The 17,242-nt window shown below is 54.3% G+C and overlaps 1 protein-coding gene across 1 annotated transcript in view; it reads left to right on the top strand.

Annotated features, from left to right (window-relative positions):
- Nucleotides 1–455: 455 nt before the first annotated feature.
- The window catches only part of foxp2 (forkhead box P2), a 22,501-nt gene continuing 5,714 nt past the window's right edge, over nucleotides 456–17,242 (top strand). Inside the window, 9 exon segments of the mRNA XM_068755544.1 lie at nucleotides 456–566; nucleotides 3,344–3,433; nucleotides 8,714–8,851; nucleotides 9,324–9,413; nucleotides 10,756–10,948; nucleotides 11,529–11,814; nucleotides 13,098–13,202; nucleotides 13,327–13,346; nucleotides 14,197–14,294. Of these exon segments, the coding sequence (XP_068611645.1) occupies nucleotides 456–566; nucleotides 3,344–3,433; nucleotides 8,714–8,851; nucleotides 9,324–9,413; nucleotides 10,756–10,948; nucleotides 11,529–11,814; nucleotides 13,098–13,202; nucleotides 13,327–13,346; nucleotides 14,197–14,294 (1,131 nt within the window).

The raw sequence follows: 17,242 nt of genomic DNA on the forward strand, positions 1-17,242 counted from the left end.
TACACATGCGATTCTATTTGTCCTTCATTATTAGCACCTGAGTCTGGGGCTGTGGGGGGGGGGGGGGTGTAATTGTCTACAGACACAGGCCAAATAGATGCAAGGGGAAGGCAAATAAGCACACCCCCGGAATAATTTGATGCTTGTGTGTTACAATCCTCCACCCTAGGAATTCTTAATCTTGAGAATCAATAAACAATGGGTGAGAGACGGAAGGAGAGAAAGATGGGGGGGGGGGGGGAAGAAAGGAATAATGTGATATAAGTGGGGGGGGGGGTAAGAGAGAGAGAGAGAGAGGGGTGGAGCAAGTGGGGAATTTTTATCCACTTAAGAAAGGAGAGACGACGACAATAAATAAGCAAAAAGCAGTTTTTCCTTGTCTTTTCCTCTTTTTTGGGGGGGGGGGGGGTGGAGCGCTTCATCCATTCAGGAAGCTGCAGGAGTGGAAACTTAGGATGGAGAGGAGGACACAGGAGCACCCATTGTTCTCCTGGATGGCTTCACCTCCATCCTGGAGGAAGATTCTCCACGGACCTCCATCCCCGGATCTGTTTCGGCACCGCCCGGTCGGTTCTGGATCTGTTTCGGCACCGCCGGGTCGGTTCCGTTCTCCGTGTGTAGAGAGCAAACGAAGGGCCCGCTCCGTTTCCGACAACGTTAACTGGTCCACAGATCCCGCTTTGATTATTCCGACTCCGTTTGGGACGTTCCATCCTCCAATGGACAATCCTCTCGATCCGAGCCGCTCCCGATCCATACTCATCCGTCCAGCAGCCCCGGATCCACTATATGAGGAGAAAAGGTGTAAATATTTTGCCGTGGCGTGTCGGAGCGTATCTCCCCCCCCCCCCGCCGGCCCCCAGTCCAATCAGTCGTGTTTGTTTGCTCGGCTTAAACTGTTTGTGCCTTGTTTTCCGTGGTGTTCCGACTCTCCGACTCGATAAAGTCACACTTTTTTTTCCCTCTCTCTCCTCCGTCTGTTTCCTGGAAGCAAAGCTAGATGTGTGTGTGTGTGTGTGCGTGTGCGTGCGTGTTGTGTTTGCAGCTACTTACCGGATTGTCCTGCAGGAATTCCGTACCTGTTGAGCCTAGTTTGTCGTCATTCCCGTATCCCTAACGACCCCTGTCATGTGACCCCCCCCCCCATCTCGGCCTCGGCCCCTTCAGATAAATCCAATTCCGATGTCACGGCTGCATGTCGCTCCCGACTCCAGGTGGATTTTGGAAGAGTGACATTCCTTGGCCGTATTCCGTGCTTGTTTAAGATCTTTGCACGCTCGTAACAAAGCGCATTGTGATCGGCGTTCCTTATTACCCCCATTCCTGTGTGGAGTCCAAACCGGGAGCCGGGAGGGATGAATGGATATCCAGTCTGGCTCCTTTGGTCACCCCCCCGCCCCCCCCCCCCTCCCTCCATCCCTCTCCACGTCCCCATTAATGTGGCAGAGGAATGCCTGTGTAACCATTCCCGTTTCTCCGTCCGTTTCGCATCGCTTTCTCCTGACCCCGCCTTCTGAAGCCAATTACGGCCGGATCCATTTGGGCGGCATCTTATTTTCGTAAGGATCTCCGTGTCGTTTCGCCTCGCCTTGTTTTTCCTCTTTTCCGACCCGGGTGACTGATATCAACATCAAATATGCCTCGGAGTGCTTGTTATTTATGCGGGTCTGCCGCTCTTCTTCTTCTTCTTCTTCTTCTTCTCTGTCTGTCGCTCGTCGGGAGGAATGTGTCGCATGGTGCTGTTTATACAACGTGGGAATGTCACCTTCTTCTTGCGTAGCAACCCAGGTTAAACCGACGGTGGGGGGGGGGGGTTCATCTCCTCCGGCAGCTCTTCAGGAAAAGTTTTTGATGACTTTTCTTTGTGCTCTGGCTCGCCATCCGTGCCGGCGTGGGAGGCGGGGCTAACAGACTCAGAGAAACCAAACAGGCAGCGGTAGACAGTTTGAGCTGCTCTGGATAAGTTTGGTCCGTGCTGATTCGGGGTCATTTTTTTCATCGGGTGCAGTGTGTGTGTGTGCGTGTAGCTCAGGTTACACACACACACACACACACACACACACACACACGAGTGGCGACGATGCTCCTCTTCAAGGAGACGGATCGATGCATTCGGGACCCAGTTTATGTGTTTGTTTACTGGAGTTCAGGAAGCCTGGCTCCTCCTGAGCGCCCAGACAGACAGACTCCGCCCACCTCCACACTCTCAGCACCACCCCTGCCTTTTCATAATTGATCAGGGGGTGGCTGCATTCCCCCGAGGGGGGGGGGGGCATGTCTCCTCCTCTTGTTTGCTCAGGATCTCAGTGTACTAGTTCAAACATTGTTCCCACCAGCTGGCAGAGCGGGGCCATATGCACGCCCTGTCAAGGTAGCTGTTGTCATGGATACCGGCACGCACCAGAAAATGAAATGAGCACCCCTGATTCCTGAGGAAGTGTCACTCGCCATCTGAGGAGTTGTTTTTTCTCCTTTGTTCTCCTCCTCCTGTTTTTCTTTTTATAAAAAAACCACCTGTGAAGTTGGTGTGTGTGTGTGTGTGTGTGTGTGTGTGTGTGTGTGTGCGTGTGACTACACGCCACCACTTGATGCTCGTGGGCCTGGCGAGCACGATGTCGAACAGAAGCCGGAGGAGCAGCTGTGCACGATGTTCTCTTTCCGCGAGGCTCTTTCATCCGTCCTCTCTTGAAGAACCGGAGTGAAGCTGCTCGCCCAGCCGCCGCCTTACCTGTGAAGCCGGAGCGCCGCTCATCCCGGCGCCTGCCGGCGGCGGGCGGGCGGGGATCTGTAATCCCATCCACCCCGAGAGGAATGAATTACACCGCAGTCCCAGACATCTCCGATTCGTATCTGTCTGGCAAACATCGGAACGTTTGCAGACTAAACGTTCCCGTGTTCCTGAATCCATCCATCAGGAAGCAGCTCCTCTCTTCTTCTTCCGTCCGTCCGTCCGTCCTTGCCGTCACCCTTCCTCCGCCGTGTAAAACCTGCGCCGCCTGCAAGTTAATTCGCCCTAAATGTAATCTGATGTTGATTTTGTCAACTTTAATTACAGCTCGCGGGGACGCTTCACGTGGCGCTGCCTCTACATAAAATTGATATTATGAATATGCAAATGAGCCTGTAATTTGCCGGGAGAAGTGGGTGTTTGAGTGGAGCACGCACTCGACGGGTCAATCCCGCCGACGCTCTTCCTCTTCCTCCCGGGTACTCCAGACGAGTTGTCTTTGCCCTTGTTGCAGAAAACACCAAACGTCCTCAGGATTTTGCATCCCATCGTCTTCCTCTCTCTCTCTCTCTCTCTTTTTTTTTTCACGCCATCTCTTTTGTGTCTTCCTCCCAGGCCCTACATGCAGCGAGGCAGTTACTGTTGCAGCAGCCCGGCAGCGGCCTGAAGTCTCCAAAGAGCCAGGACAAGCAGCGTCCACTGCAGGTAAAGCAGCGCCTCGCCTGATCCATCCATAATGCATGCCCCCCCCCCCCCCCCCCCCTCTCTCCGAAAAAGAAGATTTCCTCTGTTCCACAAGTGTGTTTATTTTGCCGACGCAATCCTCGGACCTGCCGCCGGAATCCTAAAGCCGGGACGAGCCGATTTCCCGGGAGGCTGAGCACGTCGCTACGGACATGGAAAGGAAAACTAGCGCTGAAGTGCTAACTAGTGGCGTGAACCGGGGGGGGGCGGGGGGGGGCCTCGCTGTCAACACAGGAAGTTCCAGAGGTTGGATATTATTTTGAAAGCCCGAGCGAGCTAGGCGACAGCTTCCTCTTTCTTCCTGAAGATTTTCCTTTCGTTTAAACCAACAAGTTGCTCGGCGCGGTTATTATTTATTATTAGCACGTTTTTATTGAATTTTATTTTTAGCCGTTTGTAATTGGAGTGCAGGAGTTTGTGCCCCTCCGCTCGGCTAATCAGCGCCATCAAGGAGCAGCGGTTTAGCTCATTAGGGCGCTCTGTGCATTTCATTAATGTCAGGGAAATTGGCGTTGGCCTCGCCCGTTGGTTTTTCTAACAATGGCGACACCTCCGATTGGAGTCGCACCCGTGCGCTCCTAATTGCGCCCTCGCCGAGAGGTGAGGTTGGCGGAGACCGGGGGCTGTAAACACAGTGGGTGCACGATAACCGGCGGCCCGTGTCCAAGCCCCGCCTCTAATATTTACACTTGCGTAAGCAAGTTGGTGATCGGCATCCGAACCTGAATGCGGAGGCCCTCCGGACCGGGCCGGTCCCGATCCCGCCCACCACTCATCCGCCGGTTGATCCGGCTTTTATTAACATCGCCGCCGCTTTGTTCCGAAACAGTCGCGGCGGCGTCCGATTGGCACGCCATCGATGGCGCTCCAGCCCGCACAGATCAATGTAGAACAGGAGAGACGCTTATTATTGTTATTTTATTTATTCCCTCTGATCCGCCCCGGATTCATTTATTGCGAAAGCTGTATTATTTACCAGGATGGCGAGGATGGATGCAACGGCGGCGCATTCCGTTAACTCAATAAAAGTCACCGGCAATCAAGCTGCACGTTTCCCACCGGAGGAATCCTGGGGATTGATTGCCGAGTAAAGTGCGTGTGTGTGTGTGTGTGTGCGTTTGTGTGTGTGCTGGGAGGAGACGGATTAATATCACCATGACATCCTGCTTATGGCAGAGACGCTGATGAATCCTCTTCCTCCTCCTCGTTCCCCCGTTCTTCGGTATTTAAGAGCGGGAAGCGATCCATAGATCCCGGCGTGTAAATTATTTACTACGCGAGCGTCTAAGTGGCGCCGCTCACGCTTTTAATTACGCGTATTAGCGGCTAAAGGCTCTCGCCTGACTAATTCTATCTGCTCGCTCATCACCGCTTCTCAGCAGTTGATGATGCGGAGGCAGGCGGCGCCGGCGTTCACAAGTAAAGAAAAACAACAAACACACACACACACACAAACACACACACATTTGCGTAATGTGACAGGTCTATTATTACCCAGTGAGCCCGCGGGAGCGCTCAATAAACACCTATTTCTCCCTGTAAATCCCCGCCGCCGCCGCCGCCGCCGCCATGCTGCTTACACGGCTCTCCCAAGGCACGCAAACACCCTTCTCGTCTCCGCCGCTTCATTTCTCCTCCCCTCTTCGGCAATATCTCCCCGCCGCCGCCGCCGCCCCCCCTCCGGAAGCCATTTATACACTGACATTTGGAATACAAATAAAGAAACGCGGACAAGGAGAGGCGGAGAGGATTACAGTGGCCTAGGAATCTGACGGTTGTTTCGCTTCGCACGCGCGCACACACACACACACACACACACCGGGCATGTGGCACACAGCCTGCACGCCACGCACAAACGCCGGCGCTGGAGTTTCACCTTGCCGGGGGGAGTGACTTTGCTCCAGTCGGGCTTGCTTCCATGGTCGCCGGTGGCTTGAGGGAAGCCGGTGACGCTCCGATTTCCTTCTCGTCCAGGTCCCTCGATGTCCCGCGGTCGGGGACGCCAGGAGCGGCCGGTAGTTTAAGGCCCGCTCCCGATCCGCTAAAGTCACGGCACACACTATCCTGCGTGGAGCATAAAGACGCAGGGCAGGGTCCTTTCCGGCCCAGTCAGATTGGCTTTTGGGCCCTTGGGTCCTCCTTTGAAGCGTCTCGCTTTTAAAGGTCAGACCCGCCCTATTTCTTTTTTTTTTTTTTTTTTACATCCAAGTCTTTGCAAGGAAAAGAATCGGAATGCCGATTCTGGAGTCGAGGTTAGATTCCAGCACGCGAGGCTAAACGACGTTAGCTCGCATTTAGAAGAATGAGTATCATCCCGCCGCATCCCCTCTGGTTGCATCCGAAAATAGAGAAAAATAAATGATCACAAGGGGGGGTGGGGGGGGGGGGTATTACGTTATTCATGAGGAAAACTTCTGTTGACTCTAAGAGAGGAAAAGGCGTCAGCACATTTTAAGTCAAACAGCCTTGGTTGCTGCTTTTGTAACCAGAAAACAAGATTTCTTCACTCCACCACCCCCCCACACCCCCCCTCCGTGCTTTTACAACACCTACAGGACAAGATTGCTAAATTGCGAGGACCGAGCAGGTTCATCATTGTGATGCAAAAGAAGTTGAAATGCAACCCCGAGGCGAAGTAGCTGAGTTGGGAAGGAAGATGGGGGGGGATCAAGAGAAAGTGGGAGGGGGGGTAGCTCAGACCTTTGATGTAGCAGCAACAAATTTACCTCGTGACAGAAGATGCATGGGTGCAATAAACGAGTTACACGTTCAATCCGGTGATCCCGGCCACGCCGTTAATTGGATCCTAACCGGCAGATCTGATATTCCCGTCTCCGGTGGCGAGCGGGAAAAGCCTTTCCGAGTGCTGAACTATAATTCACCGAGCTGCTCGAAGCACTTGTGATTTACTGCGTGTCACTGATGAAGAGGCTGATCCAGCGGAGGCCATATTACCTGCAACATCAGAGAGAAGCGCCCCCCCCCCCTTTCACTCGCTGTCACTCCCATTTACTCCTGGAACAAGTGCACCTGCAGGGAGGAATGAGGCGGGGGTGGGGGGTAATCCTCGATGCGTCGTTGGTCCAAGATGCTCGTGTTTTTGGCGAGCCGCTGAGCAGAACGGCGGAGGGACAAGAAGAGACCGGGTTCTGGCGCCGCTGGAACAGCTTGACCTTTCGGAGGGCCTTGAAGGGGGGGGGCTGGCTATGAGCCGCGAGGGCGACACGAGCGGCGTAATGATCTGGCGAGGGCCCCCCGCTTTGCTCGCCAACTGCAAACACACGGCTTCAAAGTTCACGCTAACACAGCTCGCCGCTCTCCTCCCGACGCGGCCTGTAAACAAGATGGCGGCTCCTTCTGCAGCACTTCCTGTTCTTCACTCACATTAAAAACAGGAGGAACACGTTTGTGGCATCCGATGCGGCGTTCCTTTGGAAATCTGTTGACGTCACGCAACACCCCCCCCTCCCAGCCGCGGCGTGCGGATGTTTACGCCGCCGTGGCGTAAACGCTCATTAGTTTCACCCCTTCGTGCCAGAATCATTCCGAGGGAGAGACAATTCAGCCCCCGCTCCCGTCAATCAAGCCCCCCCCCCCGCCGCCGCGCCGTCCTGCAAAATGGAGGCGTTATATTCCTGCAATTATCACGTCATATACTCGAAAATGTAAATGAACGTGTGTGTAAAATTAAATTTATGGGTTGTCAGTGAAGAATAAGAACCAGGAGAGCAATTACTTATCTGCTTTCATCTCGTCAGGCAGAAAAGAAGCGCGCCGTTAAAGGCTGGAATGAGAAACCGCCGCTCCTCGCCGTGGAATTTCTCTCCTCTCCTCCTTCCTCCCTTCTTCTTCCTCCTTTCTCCTTTTTTTTGTTTGGAACAATGGTGAAATGAAGATGGTTATCGCCCATTAGGCCTCTGAAGAAGCTAATGGAAATGATTTCATAATCCGCTTGCTTCGCTTGCCGTTACTTCACGGGATTCGCCATTACGGCGGGCCGCCACTTCTAAAAGTCGTAAAAAGCGTTTCAAGTGCGCTGGTTCTTACAGAAACTCACGCATTTGTGCCAAAAATCCCTTTTGTGAAGCAAAACGTCTTTGTGCCAGCATCCAATTAATCGTCTTAATGAGTGCGTCACTCGTGCGTCTTCCTCAGCTGGACTCGTCCCATTGTTGCAGCAGCCAAAACAAAACCCAGCGGTGGCTGCAGGGGTAATTACTCACCGGCAAATGCACCTTTAAGGGTTAATGGCGTTGAGGGTGTAAGCACGCCATTTGCATAATTACACACGGACTGTTTAATTTTGATGGCTTTTGTTCGCCGCCTCGCCGTTTTCTTTTTGCACCGTCGCACGGAGGAGTTCAGAGAAGAAAAGAGACGTACCACAACATCCTCTCCTCCTCCTCCTCAGGTGGAGTCCCTTCTCTCTGAGACCCCAATGAACAATGGAGGCAGGATTTGTTTGAATATGAATACGAATGTGCAGCGAGGCCGGCTGGAGGTTGACCTTCAGCCGTGATTCTCAGTTCATCAGGATTAGTCAAGGCGGGCGATCAGGAGCCGCTAATGCATAATGACTTCTAAAATGAAAAATGTGTAGTGACCATGCAAATGTCTCGGCTAATCAAAGAGGGGGGGGGGGGGGAGTCGAGAAGAGGAGAGCTAAACAAGGACGTGTCAAGGCCTGAAAGAGAGAGAGAGAGGGAGGAGAGACGAGCACGGAAAGTAATCAAGGCAGCTTGATGAGCTGGCGATGAGGACGGGGATGTCTTACTGGCCCCTTGACACGCCACGCAGGCGCCCCCCCGTCACGGACGCCACCGCGCCAGGCAGTGTCGCAATTAGTGTCCGTAAAAAAAAGGTGGCGGCGTTTCGTCTCGCAGCTCGTCAGCGCCGCTCTGTCGGCGTCCGGCTTTAAGACGGGTCGGATCCGACGCCAAAGTGGGCGTGTCCAGGAGGATCGCAACACGTTTTCCAAAGGTCAGGCGGACAAAAGATGATGAGTCGCTCTAATTGGTCTTCTTTAGTCGGGTTGAAGGAGCGGCGACTAATAGGCCTCGGAGCGAGCAGACACGTATTGATCAGCTTGGGAAGCCCCGCCCCCCTTCTGAAACACAAACTCTGTTGGCTTCTGTTTGACTACATTTCCAACGTCCTGCTTTATTTCCTCCATCCATTCCCGACCCGACTCCGCCCCAGCCGCGCCCCCTTTGACCCTCCCGTCTCTGCACCTGCCTCCAGGTTCCCGTGTCGGTGGCCATGATGAGTCCCCAGGTGATAACGCCGCAGCAGATGCAGCAGCTCCTCCAGCAGCAGGTCCTGTCGCCTCAGCAGCTGCAGGCGCTGCTCCAGCAGCAGCAGGCCGTGATGCTGCAGCAGGTACGTCGCTAACGTCGCTAACGTAGCGCGCGGCCCCGCCCACTCGCCTCGGAATCCGCGTCCTTGACACGCTTACCAAGAGGAATCTGGAATTGACGCGCTCGCTCGCGTCGCCTCCAATTAATCAACCCCCCCCGGTGTGTCGGCGGTTCAATTCCCCGACAGGCGTCCATCGGGGATCGAGAGAGTAGGACGCGGTTTTTTGCCGAACGACCGCGATGGATGCGACGTTGGGACGGAAGACGAATCGCTCGCAGTCACCTGTCAAGAGTTAGAATTCATTTCCCGTCCTCAGATTTGATTAAGGGCAAGAGAATCGTTTAATTAAGAATGTCAGTCGGTCTGATTATCCCTCGTCATTAAGAGCGCTCGGGCTCCGGCGGCGCTCCGGCGGCACCAAACGATATGGTTGCTGTTGCGAATGTGACGCACAACGTCGCATTAAACCCGTTTGCTTGTCTTGTGTGTTCAGCAACACCTGCAGGAGTTTTATAAGAAACAACAGGAGCAGCTCCATCTGCAGCTTCTCCAGCAGCAACACCCCGGCAAGCAAGTCAAGGAGGTGGGTGCACGCACACACACACACACACGCATGCACGCACGCACACACACACACCCGATAGGAAAGCCACGGCTGAAACTCTCACTTTGTCATCCGAGTGTATTTCGGGTGTCGCCTAGCGCAGACGCCACACGACGCTGGCTTACAGAGAACACGGGTCCTTGGGCCGGCGCGCTAACGAACGCTTCCTGTGGGCGTGAAAACACGCCGGTCGTCAGCTGAAGTCGCAGCGGCAGGGCGATCGTAAATCACGCCTGACAGGCAGCTGGTCGACAGACGTGGCGCCGTCTCGTTCTCCGTGGCGGCGGAAACGAGCGTGACAGCCGCGTTTGCGTAGCCGTGTTGCTGTTGAACCCTGAGAGGCATTCCGGGGGGGGGGGTGGCCACGTCCAGACGACGCTCCACGCGTGGAGGCGGCTAAATTGATCAGGAAAAAAAAAGGCCACATCATAAACGCGCTTGTCTTTCTCGCCGCTGACCTCCCGGCGGCTTTGTTTCTGTTTGGGTTTGCGAATGGAGTTTTTCATGCCCCCCCCCCCCCCCCCCCCGCCATCAAATATGGAATAGAAATTGCCGCCTTATTTCGGCGGGTTGAGAGGGCGCCCTCCTTCCATCCTTCCGTTAGGCTGCGTGTTTATCGAGGGGGAAACATCAACCAGAAAAACACTCTGAGCCGAGCAGCTCGTTCCCCTCCTGACTGGATCCACACCGTCCGGACTGGTGACAAATAAGGACAGCAGAGGCTCTGGGGGTGGATAGAAGGGGGGGGTAGTTGGGTTTGGGGGGGATGAGGCGTTGTGCACTTGTGTCTACGCCGTTCACACCCTTGTGATGCTTCAAATCTGTCATTGCGCCGCCTCCCTCTGGCCACGTAAGCTGTAACAGACCATCAGTGAAGACGAGACAATTAACCACCAGGAGGAGGAGCAGGAGGAGCAGGAGCAGGAACAGGAGCAGGAGGAGGAGAAGGAGAAGGAACAGGAGCAGGAGGAGGAGGAGGAGGAGCAGGAGGAGGAGGAGGATTATACCAGCGGCTTAGTATCGTACACAATCACAAGCCACTTGCAATAAACTGCCAGGATGGAGAGCTGGTAGATCAGTGCAGCTTTGTGTGTTTGTGTGCAGACAAGAACACACAAAGAGAAGCGGTACCCCCCCCCCCCCAAAAAAAAAAAGAGGAGGCAGGAGAGGAGGTGCAGCTAAGGTCACAGCAGAGGCAAACGAGTGCAGCGCCTCCTCCTTAACAACAAGAGTTGTTAATTTAATTTTCTTCCTCTCTCCTCTCCTCTCCTCCTCTCTGCTCCTTCCTTGCTCCCCTCTTCCTCCTCCTTCCTCGCTATAGCAACAGCAGCAGCAGCAGCAGCAGCAGCTGGCCGCCCAGCAGATCGTCATCCAGCAGCAGCTCCTGCAGATGCAGCAGATCCAGCAGCAGCAGCATCTGCTCAACATGCAGCGCCAGGGCCTGCTGTCCCTCCCCGGGCACGGGCCGGCGCCCGGCCACGCCGCGCTGCCCGGACAGACCCTGCCGCCGCAAGGTAAGGGAGGCGGGGGGGGGGAGGAGGGGGCGGCGCTCAGGGAGAACATGGAGAGCATGTGACTGGTCACGTGCCTCCTTTCCACCGTCCATCCTGTCTGTCCCCCCCTCATTTATATGCTGTTCAGACCTCCATCCATCCTTCCTTTCTGTCGTCTGCTTCTTGTTTGTCTTTGTTGTTTTTCCATCTCCTGCTTCCAGCCCCCCCAGCTTCCCCTCCCTGATGTTGTTGTTGTTGTTGTTTACTGAGAGCCAGCGAGAAGAGAAATTGAAGAAATAAAGACGGCAGAGCGAGGGAGCGCTGGCTCCACTTTCCCCCCGTGAGCCAAGTAAACACCTTTTGTTTGTTGTTTACCTCCAAAATGGCGGCAGAGAGGAAGGAAAGGAGGGCGCTTTACCCGATGAGTCGCCGGAGAAGGCGTCTCCTAGTTCACATCTAGAGAAGTGATCGGTTAACAGCTTGGATCCGTGTCCGAGCAGGCGGCGGCTCCAGACGGGAACGCCGTCGTCCACGTCGCTGCGTCCACGCGTCCAGTTCCCGGTTCAAAGGTTTTACGTTCCTCCCTTCTCTGCTCCTCCAGCCGGCCTGAGTCCCGCGGAGCTCCAGCAGCTTTGGAAAGACGTGACCGGAGGAGGCGGACACGGCATGGAGGACAACGGCATCAAACACAGCAACAACAACAACAACAACGGCGGCGGCGGCGGTCTAGACCTTTCCACCAACAACTCTTCAACTACCTCCTCCTCCAATCCCGCCAAAGCGTCGCCGCCGATCTCTCACCATTCCATCGCCAACGGACAGTCCCCGGTCCTCAACCACAGAAGAGAGCGGGAACGGGAGCGGGAACGGGAACGGGAGCGGGAGAGGTAAAAAAAAAAAGTCTGACATCACAGGGAGGCGGAGATGAAGAGTTTGAGTTGTTTGTTTGGAAACCCGGAGCTCGTTTTCCTTTGTTCCGAGATTCGGCGTCGGAAGAATCACAACTCCAGAGCGTTTGTCCTCGTTTAAAAACCCAGCGCCACGACAACGGGGGGGGGTATGAAGTTTTGTTTATTCATTTGTTTATCACCATCTTGGTGATGTGTTAAAAACACAAGGGCCTCGTTCTCTCGGGGGAACACGCGTGTCATTAAACACGCTTAGCTCACACACGGGTATCAAACACGCCGGTAGACGCGCGGCAAGGTAACCTCCCTGCACATGAAGTATTTAGCGCTCCCCTCCTCCTTTTGAAAATTACCTCCCCCTCGCTTGCTTGTCATGTAAACAGAATTCCTGATGCATTGAGCGCCGTTTCCACGATGTTTATCCTCGTGATGGCGTCTTTTATAAAAGCGTTAAAAACACCGCCTGCTCGCATATCTACCGATCTGCCCCCCCCATGCATTATTCAAAGGCTCTCCTTTGGCGATATTATAATAAGGACTTGGGCTAACGGTGTGTGTGTGTGTGCGTGCGCGTTGATGCCGGGTGGAGACTCGCACTGGAAGTGGAAGTGCTGCGTAATTGGTTTAAAGTAGATGCTATCTCTCCAGTGCCGCTAAAAAGAAAGAGAGGCTTGAAAAAGACACGGAACAGGGAAAGAGAGAGACCTTTTTTTTTTTTTTTTTATCGCCACATCCCAAGAGGACGCGTCGGGGTCGAATAACGATCGAACACGGAGACTTGTCGGGAGCGCCGCTTACCAACACGCCACGGATCAATGTGGGGAAAGCCTCCGGAAAACGCGCTGCGAGTAGGCCGCACGCACACACACACAAACACGTGGCGGCGGCGCACACACGAGCCTAAAGGTTAAACTGCCATCTTTAACAGGATGTGCTGTCGAGGCGGGGTCGTAGCTTATTTGCAGAAAACCCGGAGTAACGGCGGGGATTAATCCACGGAGGAGAACCGTGTGGCTGTCTGGATTGCTAATGTTCACATGTAGGGGCCCGCCCCCTTCCTGGTGTTTAGGGGGTTAGAGGAGAGGCGGAGCTACAGCTGGGTTGAGAAACGGGACGCCAGCCCACCCGCTGTCATCGGGCCTTGGCGCCGCCCGTTGTGTTTCCCGTTGCTGCTGAACTGAGCCTTGTTTGCCGATTCTGCGCTGACCTCTAAACCTGCCGTTGTCCCCGCCCCCCTGACCTCCACCTCTTGCTTGTTTCAGTTTATTACACGAAGAAGGCGGCGGCACCCATCCCCTGTACGGTCACGGCGTGTGCAAGTGGCCCGGATGCGAGAACATCTGCGAGGATTTCGGCCAGTTTTTGAAGTAAGATGCTTCCTCTTCCTCTTCCTCTTCCTCTTCTTTATTTTGGTGCGCCTGCTGATCCCACAGCGCCGACAGAGAAAGTGAAAAAAAAAGCTCCCCGACCTTCCAGAATTCCCGTTGACAGGATGGCCCAGGAAATCAAACGTAACGAATCTTCCCTGCGTGGGGGCGGGGCCTGATGTGTTTGTGGGAAAAAAAGCGCCAGAAGCTAATGGCGGCCCGCTCGGCCGCACACTTACCTCCAACACAAAGGCCGCCATTCACCGTTGTCATGGTGCGGGGCGCCAGAGCCAATGAACTCTTCATGCTCCATCAACAATTTAGTTAATTAGCTCATTTGTAATTGGCCGGCTTTGTTGCCTGGATGTTAGTGGTGGGGGGGGGGGCATCAAAAGAAGAAGGTGTTTGCGGCGGCGCCGATTACAGGTTATCACATTGCCACTCAGTGACTCTCGCTCGCTCGCTATCGCTCTCTCCCCGGCTCCCTGCTCTCACACGGAGAAGAAAAGGAAGCTCACATTTGAATATTCTAATTAGATTTGTAATTAACTGTGAAATAACGATCTGGCTGCGAATGTCCAAGCGAATTCGCATAAACTCTTGAAATCAGGACATCCCCCCCCCAACACAAATTCTGCATTTCTCTACAGAAGTGACTCTAATATGCAGCAGGGGAAGAAAAAAAGAATTACTGATACAAGAAAGTAGTCCATCCGTGGGGGGGGGGGGGGCTGCAGGATTTAGGTCAGGCTTTTACTAATTCTGCAGCAGCTTGGGAATTAAAACTAAAAAGGTGTAAGTGTGAAGGGAGATGACTCCAATAAACATGTTTATCCGTCTTTGGAAGACGGACGGACGCGACACTGAGCTGCGTTTTCATGCCAGACCCACAAAGGGCTGATAATCGACAGCGACGGATGCAAACAAATCAGAGGTGGATGTATATTACGACTCCCGTCTGACAGGAGTGTATGCTTTATCCCCTGTGGAACAGGCGCCAGCGTGCACGTCAATGTCGGCATCGCTTTTCATCGCGGGACGCCATGCGGCGGCGGCGGCACGTCAAAAAGCCGGGTTGCTTATGGAAAGCCGGTTCGCCGCATGCGGAAGAGTTTGCCTTGCGACTCGGGAGACAAACGCGGCCGTGCGGCTGCAAGGATACGTCGGATTAGCAGGAGACATCCGTCCGACCCGCCGCGCCGGACGGCGGCCCAGCCGGAGGCCGCCTGCTCCAGGGGGCACCGGCGTGGAAGTGGCTTAGCCGGTTTATTTGGTTTAAGGGTCAGAGACGCGCCGTGCAAAGCGATCCGGCGATTCCAGCGAGCTGGGTGCGGCGGGGGGGGGGGGGGGGGGGCATGTAAGGACAAATTGGGAGAGCGAGGAAGACAGACAGACGGAGAGAGAGAACAGGTAGATTTCAGACTTGAAAGCGGGAGCAGATCTTGGCAGATTCCCCCCCCCCCCACCCCCCACCTTCACGTCCCTGCGAGTCAGAGCCCGGCTCCAGAACCCAGCCGGCACATGAAAACAAGCGGCGACAAAGGAGGCGGGCTCGTCGTCAGAACAAAGATGGCTGCTCGGCGGCGTGCCTGGGAGCAGATTGTCTGTGTCGTAGGGAGTCCTTTCATGTTTCTGGAAGTGCCACTCGGCTCCGTTGGCGCAGCGACACAGCTTAAACGGGTTACGCAGAGCAGGTGTCAGATTCAGATGACAGTTTAGATGTTAGGTCGGCGGCGGCGGCGGCGTTTCGTAGCTCGCTGCAGGAGCGCGGCTCAGCGGCGGTGACACGTTTAGTCATCTATTGTTTTGTTGCTCGGAGAAACTTGTCAAGATCAGCATTTAATAGCTGCTCGGCTGGCTTTTAAGTGTTCTCCGCTAGCGGAGGTAGCCGCGAGGTGGCTGGCACCCACGAATTAGCTCTCTGAAGTTCAGAATTGCTTGGAATGTTTCTTGAGAGGTGGGTGTTGGAGGGAAAGTGGGGGGGGGGGGGGTGCGGTGGGGGTGTGTGTTTGTCAGCTTTAGAAAATCAAGGGAGGAACGTTCACGCTATTAGCCCGTGCGCTGGAGCGTCTTTTACCTTCGATGGGGAAAAATGAATTCATTCCAGCGCCTCTGCTCGCAGCTCCCGCGACCTTTCACCTCCTGGAGCGATGCCCTCCCCGCCTCTGACACACCTGCAGCAGCCCGCGCCACGTCCACTTCCTGTCACCAGGCCACCGGCCTTATTACCGGCAGGAAGGCATGTTAAAGAGGGAAGCTCAGCTGCTAACCTAACACTGGCATCTGGAAGCCACTTCTAATTAAACCCACAAGGCAGCGGCCAAGTGTCCCCGTCTCTGTTATGCACACGCACACACACACACACACGCACGCACACACACGCAGGCTCTTGGATCAACCTTCCACGTGTCCGCCGACCTTTAAAACGGAGGCATCACTTGTGCGCCGCCACCACGGCTGGGGGCGTGTGCGTGCCGCGTGCGCATTGAAATATGGCCGCCTCTTCATCCTCTTTGTAAAAAAAGCTGCTGTAGTTTGACTGAACGGGCGTTTGTGGGTCGGCGGGTAAGGGAGGGTAACTATCGCTGCCCTGCTGGGCCGTTGTTGCCCCTGACGATACACAAAGACAATTAGCAGAAGGGTATCATCCCTACTGGCTCCGGTAGGTTTATTACCGGGCCCTTGGCGGACGTTGATGATCTATACGTATTCATCTACACAACCGCTGGGAAAAAGCGACTATTTAAGAGAAACTGCTGCATCCAGTAAAAAAAAAAACTAGCCCCTCCCCCCCATCCTCTATTTATCACTCTTTCAGACGCTACTATTTGCTCTGAACTTCCTCCCGGAGTCGATATTCCACTTAGAATGATTTAGATCGGAGGTGAAATAAGAGACGAGGGTGAAGTTATTCGTCTTTAATTAGCCGAGATGGTTCTTAATGTGGTAAATAAGGTGTTCTTTCATTATTGTTGTCTCTCTGCCCCCCCTCCCCCCCACTTCTCCTCCTGGCATTATTAATCCACAACAGGACATGCCTTCATTTGAATATTTCATCAATGCATGCAGTAATCTGCCTGTAATCACTCCGCTAACCGGCCGGCGCTGGAACCAAGCCGCCTGCCAACCAGAGGCAAACTTAATAAAGATTGTTCCACCCTTTTTCTTTCTTTCTTTCTTTCTTCTGTTTTTTTTGTAATGAGGTGTCTTCGGGGGCGGCGAGCGGGCCGCGCCGTGCTTTTGAAGCAGCTGTAATTCGTGACACATGCCATACATCAAATGCATAAGATAGCGTTATGGGCAGTGAAATGAAAAGGGTACTTGCAACATTAGTTCCCTCATCCTGCGAGGGACGTGATTAAATGATTAATGCAATCCCCCCCCCCCTGCTTTTTTCTTTTTTTGTTGCATGCGCATTGTGAAACAGCAATTACGCTCTGGACTGAGCATCCCACTCCCCTCCACTTCCCGTCCTTCCTTAATGCCGCCTCATTCTCTGAAGCGTTTTGCCAAGCGTCCGCACCAAGCGCGGGAGTCAAGACCAAGTGTGTTTGTTTTTGATTGGCGGGCGAAGAGACGCCGTTCTAGTTTTGCACGTGAGCTTTATTGGAGAATAGAGGAAAACATGGGGGGGGGGGGGTGCGTTTCTCTGATAGCGTGCACTCCCTCTGATGCACTGCAGGCAGCGCTGTGAAGGATCATTGGAGGGTCTGCGAGCTAACCCGTAATTACTGGAGATAAAGTGGCAGCTCTGGCATTTCACGGGCGCGCCGCCTCGTGCACGCTCGCGCCTCCTCCACACTCGTGCCTCGTGCATGCTCGCGCCTCGTGCACGCTCGCGCCTCCTCCACGCTCGCTTTTGTGAGTCTGTCACCAGTGATCACTGAGACGGAGGCTCATTCGCCGGCATCACAACACTTTAGGAACCTTTTTCCTTCTTTTTGTTAAACTCCGTATTTGTGTCCGCGTGCTCCAGCAGGGATAAAGGTCCGTCTTAACGGCGCCACGAAATTCAATCAAGACCAAAAACACAAGGCCCT

The sequence above is a fragment of the Brachionichthys hirsutus genome, chromosome 22 (genome assembly GCF_040956055.1).
Source record: "Brachionichthys hirsutus isolate HB-005 chromosome 22, CSIRO-AGI_Bhir_v1, whole genome shotgun sequence".
NCBI classification, from domain to species: domain Eukaryota; kingdom Metazoa; phylum Chordata; class Actinopteri; order Lophiiformes; family Brachionichthyidae; genus Brachionichthys; species Brachionichthys hirsutus.